Source organism: Sinohyriopsis cumingii, chromosome 9 (genome assembly GCF_028554795.1).
Source record: "Sinohyriopsis cumingii isolate HCF-2022 chromosome 9, ASM2855479v2, whole genome shotgun sequence".
NCBI lineage: Eukaryota > Metazoa > Mollusca > Bivalvia > Unionida > Unionidae > Sinohyriopsis > Sinohyriopsis cumingii.
In genome coordinates, this window is record NC_142969.1 from 61124888 (window position 1) to 61144230 (window position 19343).

General features: G+C 35.8%; 1 protein-coding gene across 2 annotated transcripts in view; it reads right to left on the reverse strand.

The window, feature by feature from the left end:
- LOC149791905 (all trans-polyprenyl-diphosphate synthase PDSS1-like) overlaps positions 1 to 19343 on the reverse strand; it is a 254393-nt gene that overhangs the window by 13094 nt on the left and 221956 nt on the right. For both annotated transcript variants that reach the window (XM_089970420.1, XM_089970418.1), the window contains one exon: positions 9034 to 9228. In XM_089970420.1, the coding sequence (XP_089826546.1) occupies positions 9034 to 9228 (195 nt within the window). The remainder of the gene's footprint in view (positions 1 to 9033; positions 9229 to 19343) is intronic.

A 19343-nucleotide genomic window follows, 5' to 3' on the forward strand; every position in this document is an offset into this window, starting at 1 on the left:
ACTTTTTATTTAAATACTTGTCTGAAATATAATATGGATGAGTTTGAGAGATTATCCAGAATCAAGCCTTGGAAAACAAGTAAATTCAACATTGACAGGATATCTCCTGACGTGCCGATACGAGATTTGGTTGATTGGAAAAATAAAGGTTTGATCAATAAAATTCACGATGCCAAGAAAGAATTTCACGCAGATGGTGCATCTCATGTCTGGTCAACATTCAAGATTATTCGCAATGACAAAGTCAAGGCCAAAGGTATCATCGATGCTACGATGAATGACAAAAGAGCAGCAGATTTTATTAAACAGCTCGATGATAGAAGTTATCTTTTCAGAATAAAATTTGTCATACTTGCAGAAACAGAAAACTGGATTATCCGTGACAAATATGATCCTGTCCACAGTAATAAAAAAACTGTCATACTAAGTAGAAATTCCAAACCAGGTCTATTGACCGGTATTGACAAACCGTATTATGAGCGAGCGTATCCTGCAATAGCAGTTGTTTATGGAATCTATGTGATAAATGGAAAACCTAGCGTTGATAAACTAGCGCCGATGAAATTTTCAAAAATAAATTGTGTAGCCGAACGAATAATAGAACATTTTACAAACGCGGCCCATGGAAATGGTTTAACAGCTAAAAGACGTAAATTAATAAATGAGTGGGGCAAAACAGTTAAAGATACCAGGGCGTCTATCAAAGATGTCACTGAGTTGGGAAAACAATTAAAATTCCCAATAACAGTAGCGACGATAACAGAAGAAATATTATATGAATCAAAATATAAATCAAAAGGAGCTTCGTTCGAAATTATTGATCATAACGTGCATGCATGGACTAGCGCGGTAACAGTGTTTCCACGAAATCGAACTGTTAAATTTTATGATGATAACATGTTTGAATTTATTAACAAAATAAATAAAAACGATCCTGTGTCAGTGTGGTTATTTAAAAGCTCAGATGATGAAAAATATGATCAATTTGTGCGACCCAATAGTCTAATATATCGTACTCGCGCGAGAGAAGAAACGAGGAGTACAATCATGTACTTATCACAGCTTCTTCCGATGGAAGGGTGATATATGGACATCTTTAAGGATGGGCGAGAAATACATTCCAAGGATCATCATTTGGGATGAAATATGCACTGTGTCGTTGGAAACATTAAAAACATTTCTAGATTGGTTGTTAACAAGAAATACTGCTGTGATAATGTGCGGCGATCATGGTCAACCACCACCGTTTGTTGGACCATCTCCACATGGATGGCTGAAGAACTTTGTCGATTATTATGAAGAAGTGGCTGATGATCATAGAGCACTTGACGCAATGTTGAAACAGTTTAAAAAATTAATCAGACTACAACCGAATAAAATTCAGTGTGAAGTAATGCGTGGAATAATTTCAGAAACACCCATGAACGACTTTCTACAAACATGGTGACCAAATGATCTGATAGTTGCAAGTAGAAAAATAGTTCGTGATACACTTCAACGGCAATTGTTTCAGTTGCATAAAGAAAAATATCCAACATTGCCAGTTCCATTATGTTATCGACCAGCTGATACACGGCGGCAGAATATTGATGTTGATATACCAGGACAGACCGAGAAACAGAATCTTGTGCTGAATGATATTGTCGCAGTTGATGTTGATGTTGGTGAAGATACTCTACGTGCTGATAAATCCCTGTGGACGCTAGGATACGCGATGACGATTCATTCATCTCAGGGATTAACTATCTCTGATACAGTTGTTTGGATCGTCGATGATCACATCAAATGGTCAAACTTAGTTTATCTCGCAGTGTCTCGAATTAGAAGAATATCTCAACTGAGACGAATTGTCTTGGACGAGTCAGTGATTAGTGATGATACTGACGAATGTCAAAGTGACATAATAAGAAAAAAATTAGCTGGTTATAAACAATCTGATAAAAAAAATAATCGAGAATTTGATCTAGACACTGACGTTGTCATTGCGCTGAAACAACAACAGAATAATCATTGTGCAAGTTGTAATTGTATAATGTTATGGTGGTATCTGAAAAATGATCCAAGACAATTTACCGTAGACAGAAGAAATAACAATCTTGGTCATACATGAGAAAATACCATGTTGACCTGTCTTGAGTGTAATCAACGTAATGGAGCTAGTTAAGTGATCGTGGTGGTAATTGTGTATCCTCGGGAATTACTTGTAATTGTTCACGTACAAATCCACATTGAGGAGCAGCTGAATCTAATCTGTAGATTGCGGGTCTACCTGAGGATCTTGTCACAGTGGATATTTTGTGTGTGGTAACACTCCAAATAGGATCAGTCGCTCCTTTTTTACCGCCTTTGAGTTCACCGGGCTCGTATAAATACCTTACAGTGATATTACCTAATACTGGTTGTGCTGAAAGATCACGTCGTTGTGTAGGTATATTTTTTTTTGTAATTGCACTAATAGGTTTCATGTTGGTCGTTCGAGTGATCTCGTTATTTAACGCTGCTATCACACTTGGTAATCTTGCCACCCATTCACGAGATCTCGTATCCTGAATAAATTCCTTCGCGTATTGATATCCAAATAACCGCTCAGCGAGTGTTCGATTAAATCGTTCAACAATTGCCTGATGACGATGAATTGCAGTATGTCCTTGTCGTATTTTGGTATTATGTTGTTTCATCAGCGATGATACTGGACCAAGAAATTCCTTGCCAGGATCAACCTGTAGCAGCTGTGGCCATCGTAATGGTCCTCGTTGATAAATTCGTTTAAAAGCATCGGCTACCTCAGATGCTGTTTTCGTTGATAGCGGTTCTGCATCTTTATATCTACTTGCAACATCAACAACAGTTAGCGCGTATTTGTACGTTTTTCTATGTACAGTATCATGTGGCAAAAACAGAATATCAGCTTGATGAACTTCATTAGGAACACTAACATCGAAATGTGCAAAGTGAATTTGCTTAGGTGGCGGTAGGTAAATTTGCCATATTGCCTGTTTGGATAACCACGCTTTAGCAGTAGAATGTTTTACTGCTACTGCATCAGCAAGTTTACTAATTGCTGCTTTACCTTTCGAGTATCCTCTTGGAGAATAATAAATCGATTCCATTTTATATATTACCAGCCCCTAGTGCTAATTTACCTTTCATCACGGATCTTACTAACCAATTAGTAATTTTTCTTTGATATTTTTATTTTTTAAAGAATCTAGCGCATGAATTAATTTCACATCTGCAATATGCCTATGTTGTAGATCATTGCTTTTATACGCATAATCATGAGCATGACATGCTTTATCAATAGCGTTTATTGGTTCCTCGCCTGGTTTTGGTTGATCCTGATTATCAAGCCTAATATCGAGCAGAGTACCAGGACAGCAATAATTATATCCTGGTAGATGTTTTTCTCCTGGGTATTTGGCCCACGGAGTTCCCGGTAACTTTGTTAATTTTGCTGCAATATCACCTCCTCGTTTTTTTTTTTTGTTCTTTTAACGCTGACTTTGTCCCTGAATTATCACCGGGAATAAATTTAAACTTCTTTGTACCACACCGCGTACACTTACCTGTAACCGCTGATCTGTTATTTTTTTTTGGTAATAGTTGTTAGTGTATCCGTCAGGGTATGCGTCCTGCACTTCACACAATATAAATTAATGGATATTTTATACAGCATGGATATAATTGAATTTTCAGCGACATGAAAACGAGAACCTGTCAAGCACCATCCTGCATTACCAAATTCCATCAGAATGATAATAATAGGACCATCTAGAAGTGGAAAGACACAGTTGTTACTTAATCTTATAATGAGATGGTTAAAGTGGGATAAATTGTATTTGGTAGCACCGTCAGTTGATGATCAACGATGTTATTATGTGCTCAAGGATTTTAATGAAAACACACAAATAGATAAAGATAACGATGTTATCGAGTTTATAACCGATATTGATGAAGCACCATCAGTTGATTCCATAGATGGATTTATTAATAATTTGGTTGTATACGATGATGTGATGCTGGATAAACAATCAAATCCAGCTAGAATATTTTCTTGAGGTAGACATAAAAACACTGATGTCATTTATGTTACTCAATGATACACACAAATACCAAAAGTGATTAAAGATAACTGCAATATTTTAGCTGTGTTTAATGGAGTTGATACACACATGATGAGAAATATTCATCGAACTTGGTGCAGCAGTGACATGGATATAATTAAATTCAGAAACTTCTTTTCACGAGTGCAAGCTACTCCGCATGGATTTATAATGCTAGCGTTGCATGATCCTAGAACAAGATATCGTATTGGACTTGATAAAATATTTGGATGAATAGCAGCAGAGAGGGTGGGGCCTCGGCGAAGACGTAATTGTGTAAAACGCGTAAATAATAAACTAGAACAAATCACCAACGACAATGAAGTAATATTAATTAGACAAACTCCGAATAGATTTTCTCAGTAACGTCAATGCTTTTTTTAAATCTGTCTACGCTTTTTGATTTTTCGATCGTTCATAGGAAGGCTTATTTCGGTTTTTGGACGCTTCCAAATTGGTCTGTCCACCCTCTCTGCTGCTTGTGGGAATAAAATGTTATGTTTTCCACCAAGTATACTGCACCTTTCTTTACAATGGAGTGCACTTCTTCAGACAGAGATACCAGTCAAGACTGAAGGGACATAATACAGGTCCTTAAAAGGGGTGCAGTATCCTGAAGTGAAGCTGTGGAAAAGATCCATGCATCATCCATGAGGTCCGACCAAGCGTATGAAAAAAGGGCTTAATCTGGAACCAACTGGGACACTGGGAAGTGGGAGACTGAAGAAACAGGTGTGAGACACTGAGGTCACTAACTATCACTCATTAGTGTACAGGAATTTGTCTATCCACTGGCCACTCCTGTCACCTCAACTTAAGACTGACAGGCAGATGGGAATTTTAATCTGGGAATATTATGTCATTGCTTCCCTGTTTAAAAGTTATGGAGGAAGAGCTGTGGTCGTTTCACAATAAAGAGTTTCTTCATTCATTTAGCCTTACCCAGTACCAAGGCCAGGGATCAGTGTTACTGATATTTAAATCCTGAGAGGCAACTGTTAGGATTAACCCATCAAATAGTGTCTCTGTATCCATTGGGGTCATCTGTAAAAGGCTTTTGCTGTGATCCAGTCAAAACCTTGCATTTCTCCAAGGCTGCAGCCCTCCTGATATGAAGTAACTCTGCAGTCAATGCAACTGACACTGAAAGGGCATGTCACGATTTTTGGCCCCAGGCCATAACAGTCTCTACTAGAGACAAAGATTCCTCCTTCAACATATTTAAGGAAGCTGCTGAAAAAACATTGACATGGAAAGCAAAGGTACAACTTTTACAACACCTTGACAGCCTTGGTGGGAAGACAGGTCCAGGTTCTGGGAGGCACCTAAATCCAAAGGAAGAGGGGCCTAAAAGGCCAAAGCATATTAGAGGAAACAGAAAATCTCTTCTTCTGATTAGCACCTTCTTTGCCTTTAGACAATTTCCAGGTCAGCTCACTCAATGTCATTATTTGAGTGAAAAACTGTACAGCAGGTTCTACTTGGGCTCTAAAACTAGAGGATCAGACATAGGTCCGAAGGGAAGTGGGCATTAAACCTCATTTGCACCGTATCCAAAATACACATCTCTTCTTCATCCATCACGTGATCCAGTGGCTGAGTGGGATGAAGATGGCAAACCCAACTGATGAGAAGGACTTGTAAGAACTCATCAGATGCTGGATGCCACTGTTACAGCTCTTAAACAAAGTAACAGAAAAGAGCAAAAGCCAACAAGTTTTGTAAAATTGAACAAAAAATTTATTCACCAAGAATACTAAGAGAAAATGTAAAAAAAACAAAAACTTATGGTACTGCAAATTAAATCCCAAATAACCATAGAATTATTAACAAGTCCTAATGATTCAAGTTCTCAATAAACTTTAGTGGTATTGCAAAATGAATCCAACACTGCAAGTGTTAATGTGCCTGTGATGGCCTGTATTATGGTAAATTACCAAGTCTTTTGTTGCATCACAATAATATAATCCAAGAATATATCTTTATTTGAATTTCACTATAAACCTAAGTCTTTATGTGCAAGAATTTTTTATTAGGTTTGAGCACTTTGTGTTTCCAGAAGAATATTTTAAGTATTTCAAGCAAATCAAAATATTGTTGTTGTTGTTGGGTTTAATGTCATTTTTCAGCACACGATAGGCTATGCATGGCGGCCAGTATTAATGGTGGAGGAAGAACCCGGGAAAACCCTGAGAAGATCCACTGACCCACGAGAAGCTACTGGCAAGCTTTCTCACATACCCACATTGGCCGAATCCTGGACTCGAACCCACACCGACAGAGGTGAGATGGCAGTGTTCCATAACGAAGAGCGCTTTAGACCACTCGGCCACTCGGGGCACCTCAAAATATTGCTCAACAATAATAGAACTTCACTCTGCTCAGATGTTAATGCACAAATGTCTAATGTTCAAATAAACAAGATTTACAAAAAAAACTAAGACATAAAAAGAAAACCTGGATGAGGGTCAAAAGTTCATTGTTCTAGAAGAATCTAGTTATAATTTGAAGATCTGTTACCAAGACCATAACAAAACATGTGACAACTAGCTATGTGAAAAAATACAAATGTCCTTGACTCAACTTACTATAATAGTCCTAATAGTTATCCTTCAGTCTGAAAAAGGGACACACTATTGTTTACATAACTGTCATTGTTTTTGGAGGAGGTCTGCTACAATATACAACTGTACATAACACACAGGATATTATGAAATAAAACAACAAACAATGCAAATTAAATACATAACACCATAAAAATCAAGTTTACTGACCTGTCTTTGCTCTCTAGGTCAGGCAGGATTATTTATTCTCCTCTCCCTCCTGAGAAGAGGACTTCTTAACTCAGGGGTGGGGGGGGGTGTAATCATAAATCTACTCATGGGGGGAGTGACCTAACTTGCTGATCCTCTCTCCATTGAGAAGGGGACTGGAGCTAGATGCAGCAAGTGGCAGCCCCCCCTCTCATTCCCTTAATTACGAGGCTGGGAAAATCTAAAGCATGTCTGGTCTTCCGATCCATGGCTGCCTCGCCACTGGGTGGTGGGAGTGCTCACTCCATTTGGGTTAAAGAGGAACATGTAAAGGGATAAGTATTCGCCTAATTTCTACAATAAGACCAGTTCTCACAATCTGAAGGCTGTTCCTACAGGGATTGAAATGACACATACAAAATGAGTGATTATTAAACTGATCCCTTCTTTGTGCTGTCTGGCCCTTATCTCAATGGTCAAAATTTGGTATGGAGTCTGAAGACCTACTTGTCAGATGCCTTGCACATGTCAATTGCTGCTTGGTGCCTAGTGGTCCATGTTCAGTGACTGACACTCAATGCTTGGAGATAAGCAATCTGAGAGCAAATAAGATCAGCACAATACACCATACTCAGTGAAAGCTGCCCAGTAATCTGTGATCAGCACTAGGTGGTTGCTGCTGAGTGCCCAGTGAAAGAAAGTATTATCACCTGGGACATTGCCCAGTGACTGACCATTTAGAACTGTCATAAGACACATATCCCAGTGCCTGGTGTCTGATCTCTGCTGACTGGTCTGATGATGTAAACCTTACTGGTAAGTCTCCTATCTGGGAAATCGACTTTTGAGAAATGAAATGTTGCTTCAACTGGAGGTCTACAGGTGCAAGACAACGACTATATTTCCCTTGCATTGTGAAGACAGGGGCTGCTATTCCAGACATTCTGGAAGATCCCTCCCACTGAGATCTCCCCTTACTGAATGCAGCTGACTTTATAACTCTGGACATACTCTCAGTGGATCAAATGTCTTCCATAAACTAGGAAATCCCATATGCAACCTCCATATACCAGAAAGTGCCATGTTATCGAAACCTCTCTTAATGGCTCCTTCCATGCACCAGCTAGTGCCACTGCAGCCTCTCAATGAGTCAGGCAACTTCCATACATGAGGATGTGCAATCATTAAAGCCGGGTAATTCCACAAAAAAAAACAAATTGGGTAACCATTTGTGCTCTTTCAATACCGTACAGAGGGTGAGAGTGTCCCATGTTGCCTTTTTATGCCCATATTCACCGATACCTCGAGGCATTAGAGAATGCTGAAATGAAATATATAAATACAACAATGAACCAGAACAACAAAAGGTTAGGACATAACACCCTGACCCTGGTACTATTTAGAGGGATGAAACACAAGAACACCACTTCACTAGTGATGTACAAAAAAATAACCCTCTAAATTTTAAACAGATGCATGAAAATAAATCAAGGGCTGGTGAGAAAGAAACATAAAAATTAACCTGATTGACAGCAGCATTTATGCCAAATGATGAAAAATAGAAAAAAGTACTGGGTGCTCAGGAAAGAAGAAAGATATCCCCATTGTTGGAAGTGAATGACAGTATCAAACTGGAATCATTTTTCCTTAGAACACCAATTACCATACTAACTGGAGATGGGAATAATGTCCTTGGACTGGAGATTAGCACCAGGAAAAGATATAGCAATGCAGTAAAATACAAGCAGGTATTGTACTACTGTGTCTGATACATTTTTTGACCCAGGAATGTGAGAAAAATAATGTACTGATTTAGAAAACTGCTGTCCCTACTCACAGTTTGTGGACATGAACTTGGTACAGCCTAATTCCTGCTCACTAATAATGACTCAATCAATGGGATTCACCCATTCCACATCAATACAAATGATAAGGTCTATTTAGTCTCACTGTGTTCTAGAATGCAAAACAAATCTGGAGGATATCTGACAAAAATAAGTTGAAAAATTCCTGGAGAAGTTAATTTTCTGTTACTTACTCAGAACTGTAGTAAATGTTAATGAAGAGAAAATGAGATTCGTAGTACAATTCCAGGAAATTCACAAATAATACTTCTTGCAAGTCTCCTTAAAAAAAGGTCCACAGTCCTGTATGAATCATTATCTTATCTTACTAACCTTAGCTACCAGTGCTCGAGCTCTCTCTACATCCCCTTCCTGCCTAAATCGCCTCATTATCATGGAGTGTAGTTCTGGAAATTCCTGAGAAGCAAAGAGAACTGGAGCTGTAGCAAGACCAAGACTGAGATCAGCGGCTGTGGGTTTACCCATCACATTGTCACAGGAGGTGAAGTCTAAAATGTCATCTACCAGCTGAAATAAAACAAACATAAATCATGAAAGCCCATCATAATTTTTGTTTCACTTTTCCAAAACTATATTTATTCAACTATTTCCTGACTGTAATATCATCAATGAAACATTTTTTGGAGTGGTTTTGAATTTTCACCTATTTATTTATTTATTTAAGGCAGTCCACATTTTGCGATTACATAATGGGATTCGTATGATGTCACTCTTTACCTTCGTATATTGCAGTACCATGAACTCAGTAAGAGATTGCATGTACCATAACCTAGTTGCCACTTGTCTCTAATTAATTAACAAAAAAAATATTATTGTACTGTTTTAATAATCACAATAACAGTCATGTGAAAGAAAATTATATAGTCAATGAAAAGAAGTTTTACTTATGAAATCCATTGTTCCTACAACAACATGGTTTTCCAGTGTTATTCACATGCTAATGAAATAAGCTACAACCCTGGCCATACCAGCTGGCACCTGTTTGTGTGAAAAAGTGGGTAAACCAGATCAAATTGGAAAGGCTCCCAATGGGAAAATAAGGCTACCCATAAGGAATCATGAATACAGAACCGTTTAATAATAGCAAATGCCAGGTGTTTACTCGTGTCACTTTCTCAACCAGCGATACCTTTTCTTCTCGACAAAATAAGTATCATAGCCAATAGCAAATGCCAGGTGTTTACTCGTGTCACTTTCTCAACTAGCGATACCTTTTCTTCTCGACAAAATAAGTATCATAGCCATTCAAAATAACAACTTGCATGAGCATAGATCAAACCAAATGCTGCCTAACAGCAGAAAGTTACATGAACTTACTGACAAAGAAAGGGTAACCTTATTAGTTGGGAATGGAGAGTTTGTTGTTCTTGCAAAGAAAATAACACAGCATGCTACATTACAGCTCACAGGACTTTTAGGAACCCAATCCATATTGGTGGTGGTGAAGAGTGAATGGACAGGATTAAGAAAAAAACTGAGTTGCCATGGTGGCTCACAGAGAATTACTCTGCACACCAAGCTTTATCCCACAGTTGTGGTCTCTATGAAATGGGTACGGTTTACTGTGTATGACTCCTGAAAGCATATTCTTTAGAGATTGATGGAGAGAGGGAGGGGTGTGCTGATTTATCTACATCATTATCAGATGAATATACATTTCCCAGTTCTCATGAAGAAAATATAATAAATACCAATTAAATTTTTTTACAGAATATTAAGATAGTGCAATGCCTCAAAAACTGTATTAATGCAACTGTACATCTTTTCATTTAAAAAAAAGATGATTGACATTTTCTGCAACAAACTTAAGCATTAACTTTATTTAAAAAAATCTGAACAAAATTATCTGCTGTCTTGATGAGGCCATGTTGAGCTTCTACTGAGCAGTGCAAATTGATCCTACTGTTGAAACATGAAAAGTAATCCTGTGAGGTATGGATAATTGAATTTCCAGATGACAGCCACTTCTGTTCAAAGAACAGACAACAGAAAAGAAAACAATGAATTTACATTTAAATGCAAACCACATGTTGAGTCCTTTAACAGTGATGACCCAGTCACAAGGCTGAATATACATGTACACAACTATGATTCTGACTGCATTTATACAGTAAGGGACTGGTCATTAATGTATGGGGCCATATCGTTCTTTCTGATTGGGGTATTTCTTGTCATTCTTTTATTCATCACATGATAAATTTGTTTCAAATGAAACAAGAATTTGGATGGTTGTCCATTTTGATACTGCAAATCAGACAATTGTTTTCAAGCATATACTCCCCTTTCAGAAACTTATATGGTCTCTCCTTAATAAAGACTTGGCTTCATCAGATGTTCTACAGAAATAAAGGCAGTGGCCACTGGAAAACACTTATAAAATGTTAGCATAAAAAACAATGTCAATTTCAGCTTGGGAAAGGTGCATTTATAACATGAAGCCCTCTGACTTGGTGCAAGTACATGCACCCAAACCAAAATGCATCCTTGTGGTTAGCTTGCCACAAGGTTTAGGCAAGCTTGTATCATCAAAATAAACTCGCAAATAAATATTTGTTAGCTAGTGCAAGCTTGCACAAGAATGGCACCATTTATGGTCATTTTCTAACCAGAATCTGCAAGCTTGCACTTCTTGCAAAATTCGCAAGCTTATGAAAAGTGCAAGCTTCCACAAATTAACAGACCCAATTTCTTAGAGAATTTTTGTTCAATGCATGTTATATGCATATAAACTGCAAAAACTTTTAAACAATTTCAGATAGCAAATGCACAAGAAATAATTTCATGTTAAACATGACCTCAGTTGATTTAATAATGAAGATTAATTTCCAGCAATTGCATATTAATAATAATAAAAAATTTATACATTTTTAATGTAGTAAATATAAAAACTAATAATAATAATAATAATAAAACTCCATTATTTACAGATACAAGTGAATGAATATGATTTTATTTCCTGTTATTATACATTTCCATAAAAAGTCAATACTCAGTTTTTTTTTACCAAACAGGGGAAAAAAAAACAGTATTGATAAAATTCCATTGTTCTGAAGTGTTTGCTTATCAGCATGTATATTATGTGTCCCTGTTGTTATTACTGTAAATGTTGTTGTGAATAGTGTGAAATAATACATGTATCATTATCTGCAGCCAGAAGAAAATCATTGGCAGTTCTTTCTATACTAAATAAAACCTTAAAATGTATATAATTATTGTTTTCTGAGAGAGAGAGAAAGTGAGAAAGAGACCCCATTCTGTCAGCATTCTATAAAGAATTAAGATTCATGAATTTCAACACAAAAAAAATCAAATAATAAAATCAAGCAGATGAAATGTGGTTTTCCATAAGAGACCTAATTTATGTCAGTGGCAGTTACTTCCCTTGTTTTCAGTCTTCAAATTGGTTTACGAATCTAAATCTGTATATAACATATCTGAAACACTAAAGGTGGCACTCAACAGTTTCATATTTTGCATAGGGTTAGAATTTTAAAGAAAAGAATTTCCCCGGGCTTCCTGACTGATTATACTGGCTATTCACAAAAAAACTTGCAAATCTATATAATATGGGTTACAGAGTATACAGCTTGGCCTTACTCCAGATGTGCACCTTTCAAAAACTGCTAGCTCTGCTTGGTCATTTTCACTTCCTGGACTTCAGAGGTAAATTATTTAAAAAAAGTGCACTTTCAGAAGCTGGTATTGTCTAGTAGGGCAAAATTCATTTTCCCTATTTTAATAGATGCTAAAGATAGTGTACATTTGACTAATTCAGGCTGATCTTTTGCGCAGTGTGCTTAGATCATGTACCATTTCCATAAGTACAATATCCAAAGAAATGTCAGCTACATTACATCAGAGTAGCATAGAGGTATGTCAATATTCTCTCAACTGTACATGTTTCAAATGCAAACAACTTCACATTACATACGTCACTCTCTCAAAAGTAAATAATAACTGGTGAGTACCCCAAAAACGATATGTAGCCTAGGTTTCAAAAGGCTCAATTTTCAAAATGGAACCATCACAATTTAGCTCATTGATTTTGGAAATTTCATTGCAAGCAGTACCAATACATGTGCAGCAACTGATCATGGAATCCCAGAGATAATTTAAAATCATGGAGTAAAATCAAAGATCATTTTGCACTCTGCACATTTAATGGACTGCAGTATGGTGGCCAATTATGTTACTATTGCTGCGCAGCATTTGCTTATAATACATTAAATGTCGAAAGGTGACTTTGTAATCTTCCTCCACATAATTACTGAGACAACAACTTTGCAGATCACTATTTGCCTGTCTAACTGCAGATTTCGATGCAATATTGTCAGATATTATATGCTCATTTTTTTCCCCGTTAACTTCACATTCTCAGAATCATTCAATATTACCCGATACTGAACTCGCGCGACAATACACATATAGCATTCACGTGCATAAAAGAACTACTTTCTATTGTAAACAAACAATGGACGCAGACGCAAGCACTTTTGATTTTGTACACAAATCATGTACACTCGCATAAGAGGTTCTTTACATTGTGGTTGTATAAATTTGTTTCTGAATGAACTAAAACAGATGTTTCATGGACTGCCACATACCAGCTGCTTTGGCATATTCCAGGTTGATACAATGTTACGGATTTAGGCTAGCTACATTATATAACAGACGCAAGATAATGTCCTTACAAATAACAGACAAGTGACAAGTCATATACTCTCTTCTTTAGCTGGTGATAAGAATGGCAAAATAAAATATACTTAGTTTTACTTCCTGAATTTCCTCAAAATCTTGTTGTTGTTGTTGTTGTTGTTGTTGTTGTAGGGTTTAACGTCATTTTCAGCACAAGATAGGCCATACATGGCGGCCAGTATTAATGGTGGAGGAAGAACCCGGGAAAACCCCGGAAAGAACCACCGACCCAAGAGAAGCTACTGGCAAGCTTTCTCACATACCCACATTGGCCGAACCCGAGACTCGAACCCATGCAGACAGAGGTGAGATGGCAGTGATCCGTAATGGTGAGCGCTTTAGACCACTCGGCCACTTCCTCAAAATGTATTTTCTTTATGCTGCAAATCCGAATTATATGAGCCATGTCATAGGTTTTCAATCTGGATTACACATTTCGAAATTGTGCTGTAATTTCGATGATAAGTGCAATTGCATCTTCCTTACTGCACTCAAAATGAAATAAGCATTAAATTTCATAGCTTCTTTTTGATAATTGCAATTGAAAGACTTCATATTTTCCCCCACATTATGATTTCAAACATTCAATGACAGAAACAGAAACACATTTGCAGATGTCAACACACTTCTCCGTAGCTTATTAAATCTCATGGATTTCATGTGGAATCGTCACATACAAATCTAGTCAATAATCACGAAATTTCCTAGAATCGAGAAAAATACAAAAATCTATTCATTCCAGATTAAATGAAAAAGTTGTTGCAATGCACATTCATTCACAATATGACTCGAAATTTCAATTTTAACTAGACACACCATTTTTTTTCGAAACTTATGTCGAGTGCGACTAAGTTCAAATTTATCTGGGTACAGTAATAATGTTGATTTGTGTAATGATGAATATGCGCTTGTGTAATTTGTTTGGAATGTGGCATACATTCATTTGCATTGTTTCTTGTAGTGTATTGTGTTTATATAATTAAACCTTAGGTAGAATAAAAAAATGAGCATATAATAAAGGTTACTGCCTTTGTATGGGAAAATATAAACTCGTTTTGTCGGAAGGATATACTGCATTCCCAAGGTCGTGCAGTATTCCATCCCAAAACTCGTTCATATTTTCCCATACAAATGCAGTAACCTATAATTATCAAAAATAGGTTGATGAGTTATGAAATTACAAGCAAGCATCTTAATCTCATTTCTGTTTTTTTTTAAAGAGACTTTTTTCTTCTTGCATATCAAATTCAACAATTACTTGCATGCAGTTAACTTTAATTGTGACAAGTTCAAAGGTCATTGCATTGATATATTGAATTTAATTTTTAATTTTCAAAATATACGGTATTGAGTCTATTTCTAAGGTCTCAAAGCATCAACTGAGTCTTCTGTTTTCTGTCTTTCTTTTGTTTAAAGATGTACAGTACCAATCATGTGGCAGATGTCATATCCCTTTCGAAATGGATGGTAAAACTAATATTTAGGATCTCTTTAAAAGGATGGCCAGTTTGTGTATAACAATTATAAAGTTTTTATAACTTGTGAAATATATCTCTAATGTTGAACTTAAATGAAATGCCTTTGCCGAACAGGTAAATAGTAAAATATTTTGCCCAGGTTACATAGTACATGTTGTTGTAATCTATTTCAATGGATGGTACCCGACTGTACAAGAAGCAGGGGAGTATGAAGGATTTTATTCTGAGAGGATTTGTTTAGAAGAGGTGGTTTAGTGTATTCAAATGGCTAACATTCTTGTTTTTAACCTAACATTGTATGGTTATAACAGAAAGGGAATGTAACCATCTGACAGCATCCTTCCCCAACTGGATTTCTATATGGATGTAAAGTAAAAAGTTTCTGAAGCCAATGAATACTAAAATGTGAAGATTTTCCCACATATTAAAGAAAATGGCTGTGTGAGATTCCTTAGGCTAAACAGCTTGCCTTTCTGTGAAGCAGTCAGATATTCTAGAAGGTTCCCGTAATACATTGGATATGATCCTGCTAATGTGATTTTCAGATTTTATTAGATTCTATTGCTCATGTGACTTCAACCTAACTTGCATGTTTAAATGCACACAAGACTAACATGAGTTAGTTCTCATGTGAGAATCATGTGTGCAAAAAGGTAGCCAATTTTGGTGCAGTTGTAATTGTATCTTACAGTAAAAGTACCATAGAGTATTTCCTTGTTTTATAAAATGATCTTTATAAATAGGCAATTCAAGCAAAGCTGATACTGCATTTGCAATGTGCACAACATTCCAAAAAGTATTATTATTTTACCATTCATGACGCAAGCTTGCACAAAGAGTTTGCAATTTCGGTTTGTACTTGACAGCACATATTATGGTCCCATCCTTAATGGAAATTTGTAATTGTTCCTAACTAATCTGACCTCAGTGTATCGTTGAAATGAATAATAATGTCGAAAATTTTTAAATCTAAGAAGTTTCATGATTTTGATTTCCAACAAATGTATGACATTCTGCATGCCTAAGATGTCTTCACATGTATCAATAATTACTGTAATGAGAATTTGTGCATGCATAATGGGAAAGAAAGTCTGTCAATTCTTCCTAACTAATCTAGCTTCAATGTATTGTTGAAATGAATAATAATGTGGTAAATTGTTTAATATTAGATTTTCAACAAATATAAGGCATTCTCCACATGTATTCTATTATTTATTCATTCTTGTAAGGAAATATATAAAAACAAACTTTTATAATTATATAACTAAACTCTATCATATGGAAATGATGTGTCAATAATCTAATCATAATATATATCAAAGGCTTTTAATTATTACATTATTAATAATTGCAGTTTCCTGTTTAAAACAGTGTTTTGAGACAAACAACCATTCAAGCTAAGTTTTTTCAATAGTATGAGGTTTATTGAGGTTTATTGCTTTGCAGCTAAAATGGATTAACTCATTCGGGCCTGGAGATTTTGTCATTTTCACCTGAAATGGTGGTAGGAAACAAATTTTGGGGGTTAATTCTAAATACATTCAAATACATCTGCTTCCAAGAGTTTTTCGCTTCGATTCATGCCTATCCATGCTAAAAACATCATTTTTCATTGGTTATTCAGCTCGTGCATGTACAGAGAGGTAGAAGTTGGAATTTTTGGGGTTTGTTTTTGTTACTGAACCTATCATTTGGTCACTGGCCAAAAAGTATAAAATCCAGACCCAATCCGATTCCAACAACAATAATTTTTGGTGTAAAAAAAATCAGTTCTCAAAAACTATGTTTGTTCCTCTGCATTTTGTAATCCATATTATTAGGCATCACTGTAGAGCTATATCTATCTGCTTTTTTTTAATACCACCCACTTTTGTGTATCTCAAATAACCTTGATGCTACAAAGCTTGGATGTAGGGTACAGCCTCCTATTGCCTACAGGCGGGATTGGGGCTGAATGAGTTAAGTGGAAGACATGGGATCAATTTCTTTCTTTCTCCCTCTCATTCTCTCGTTACTGGCTATATGTACCTGTAAAAAAAAAAACAAGCCTCTCTACATAAACATGTATATGTCTTTTAATGCTCTCTCCCTCCCCATCTCCCTCTCTCTCTCTGGACAAAATGACAGATGTTCAATTTGCATTTTCTATCATGATGTAATGACAGGATTATTGGGGGTAATTTATACAGGAGAAAAAATAGTTCTCACAGTTGTTGAATGAATATAATAATTTAAAAAACAAAAAATATTCCTAAAAGCTACCTGACCATGTACTGTAAGTTGTGGCAATAGAAAGATGATGATGAAGTTCCTTCTCATATTGAAGGAAAGAAGATATAGAAAATTATTAAGATTTTGCATCTTAACTTTAATTTATACATGTACTATACTATTTTGTATCACTTACCAAATAGTCATAAATCAGCCCTGATACATGTAAGGTCACACATATTTTATGGAAGACAGATGATCATGTGCAAACTAAGAACATAGCACAACAGAAGCCATGAACATGATTTGTTTCCTTTGCAAGTAATGCATTAATTTCTTGTGCAGAACAGCAATTTTTCTGCAGATTATTTTCTTTCCCATTAAGCTGACAATAAACAATGTACTTAGGTCAAGTGAACAGTGCTTTTTGTTTATTATGGCATTAGCATTTTGTTGATCATTCTGCACAACCCAAAGGCTATTTCATTTTATTCTTATAAAAAGAAACTGTGATGGAAAGCAGAACTTGTGAACTATTTTTCAAAGTTTTGCATTTATCTGTCCATTGTCTTCCATTTCCTTGCACCAGTCATATCACCTAGGTAATGATTATTTGTTAATGAGGTGAGATAGAAAGTTCAAGATTAGTTTAAAATGCTGACATTTTTTGGCAATCTTCATAATAAAAATATTAAAATTTGACCAATGATAAATCTACATGTACAAAAATTTGGAAAATTTCATAAATGTTAAGAAAATTACATTAAGATAGTAAAAGTATTAAAAATAGCATGTAGAAAAAGAATGAATATTACCTCCATTGGGCACAAACTCAATCACAAGTTCCAAAATGTGGATGTGTGTGTGTGCTTGTGTGCATGCAGGTGTCCCACTTTATTCTCTCACTCAGCCACAGTAACCACTGCAAACCAGTTCACCACATACAGAAACATGCCAAATACTATTCAAAGAAACTAGTCTGCATGTTTTTATGGTTGTCTGTTTGTCTCAATAGCCAAATGCTCCAAGCGTCATCAACAGTCAACTGCATATTTCAATATCCACATCAAAATAGTTACACAAATCAGATGTGTTACCATTTTGTTATTGACATATCATTTCTATGATTATTTATTTTTTATATTTGCCCTTACCAGAACGAACAAATAATAGAGACATCCATGCAGAATGCCCTAAATTTTGGGGAAATTAAAATCTCTGAACGTTTAAGATTTACCAAATTTCCTGTTTTCTCATTTTAACAATACTTTGAGGTCAATTTAATTAGGAACAGTTACCAACTTCCATTCATGATGGGTCCCAAACTGGAGTACAATGTGTCAAGCCAAAAGGCTTTGTGTAAATGATAACGCAACTGTCTGAAACTGAAATTGACATATCTTCTGGTACTAATAATTTTATAACAATGTTTACAATTGTATTACTTTGATCCTGCAAAAGATCCATTGAAGTCTTTATTTGGGAGAGAAATTTATTTTTCTAAGTGGGGTGGTGTTTGCTTGAAAATATTTATCTTGCTCAAATTTGTGTTATAAAAAGATTACCATGCCATTCCTTTTCATACTTGAAATAAATCTGTCTTGTGATGAATGAAGCATAAAAAAATATCCGTCAGAAAGAACAATCTAGCTCCATAAATTAAATGGCCAGTTCAAAGTTCTGTACATGTATATTCAGCCTCATGACAGGGTCATTACATGATGTGAATTTAAGTGCAAATTCAGAATTTGTTGTTTGATTTTCTTAAACAAAATTGGAATTTAATTGTCTATGGCTTGAGAAGATTACTTTTCATGTTTAAACAACACAATAAATTGCCACTTCCATGAGAAGATCAATACAGTGTGCCTCTCATCAAGTCAGTAAGTTTGTGCATCAACAAACTGCAAATGAAGTCAATCATCTTTTTCTAAATGTAAAGAATAATATTGTCCCAATATATAGAAATTAAGATGACAATTCTTGAAATCGTATCTGATTGTAAATCATGTCTTGGTCTTTCCATTGGAGGTCTTCATTCATTGGCTGTCAAATGTCAATCAGTAAAATGTACCAACCATGGTGGAGATGGCATCAGCATGCAAGTTGAGGCATGGTGGTGATTTGCAGGTATTTATTGCAGCAAATTTCTTTTGCTCTTTTTTTTTTGTCAGCAGTGACATTTTTGGCTCGATGTTAAAACTTTTCTTGTTTTTTTTTCTTAGCATGTTTTTTTTT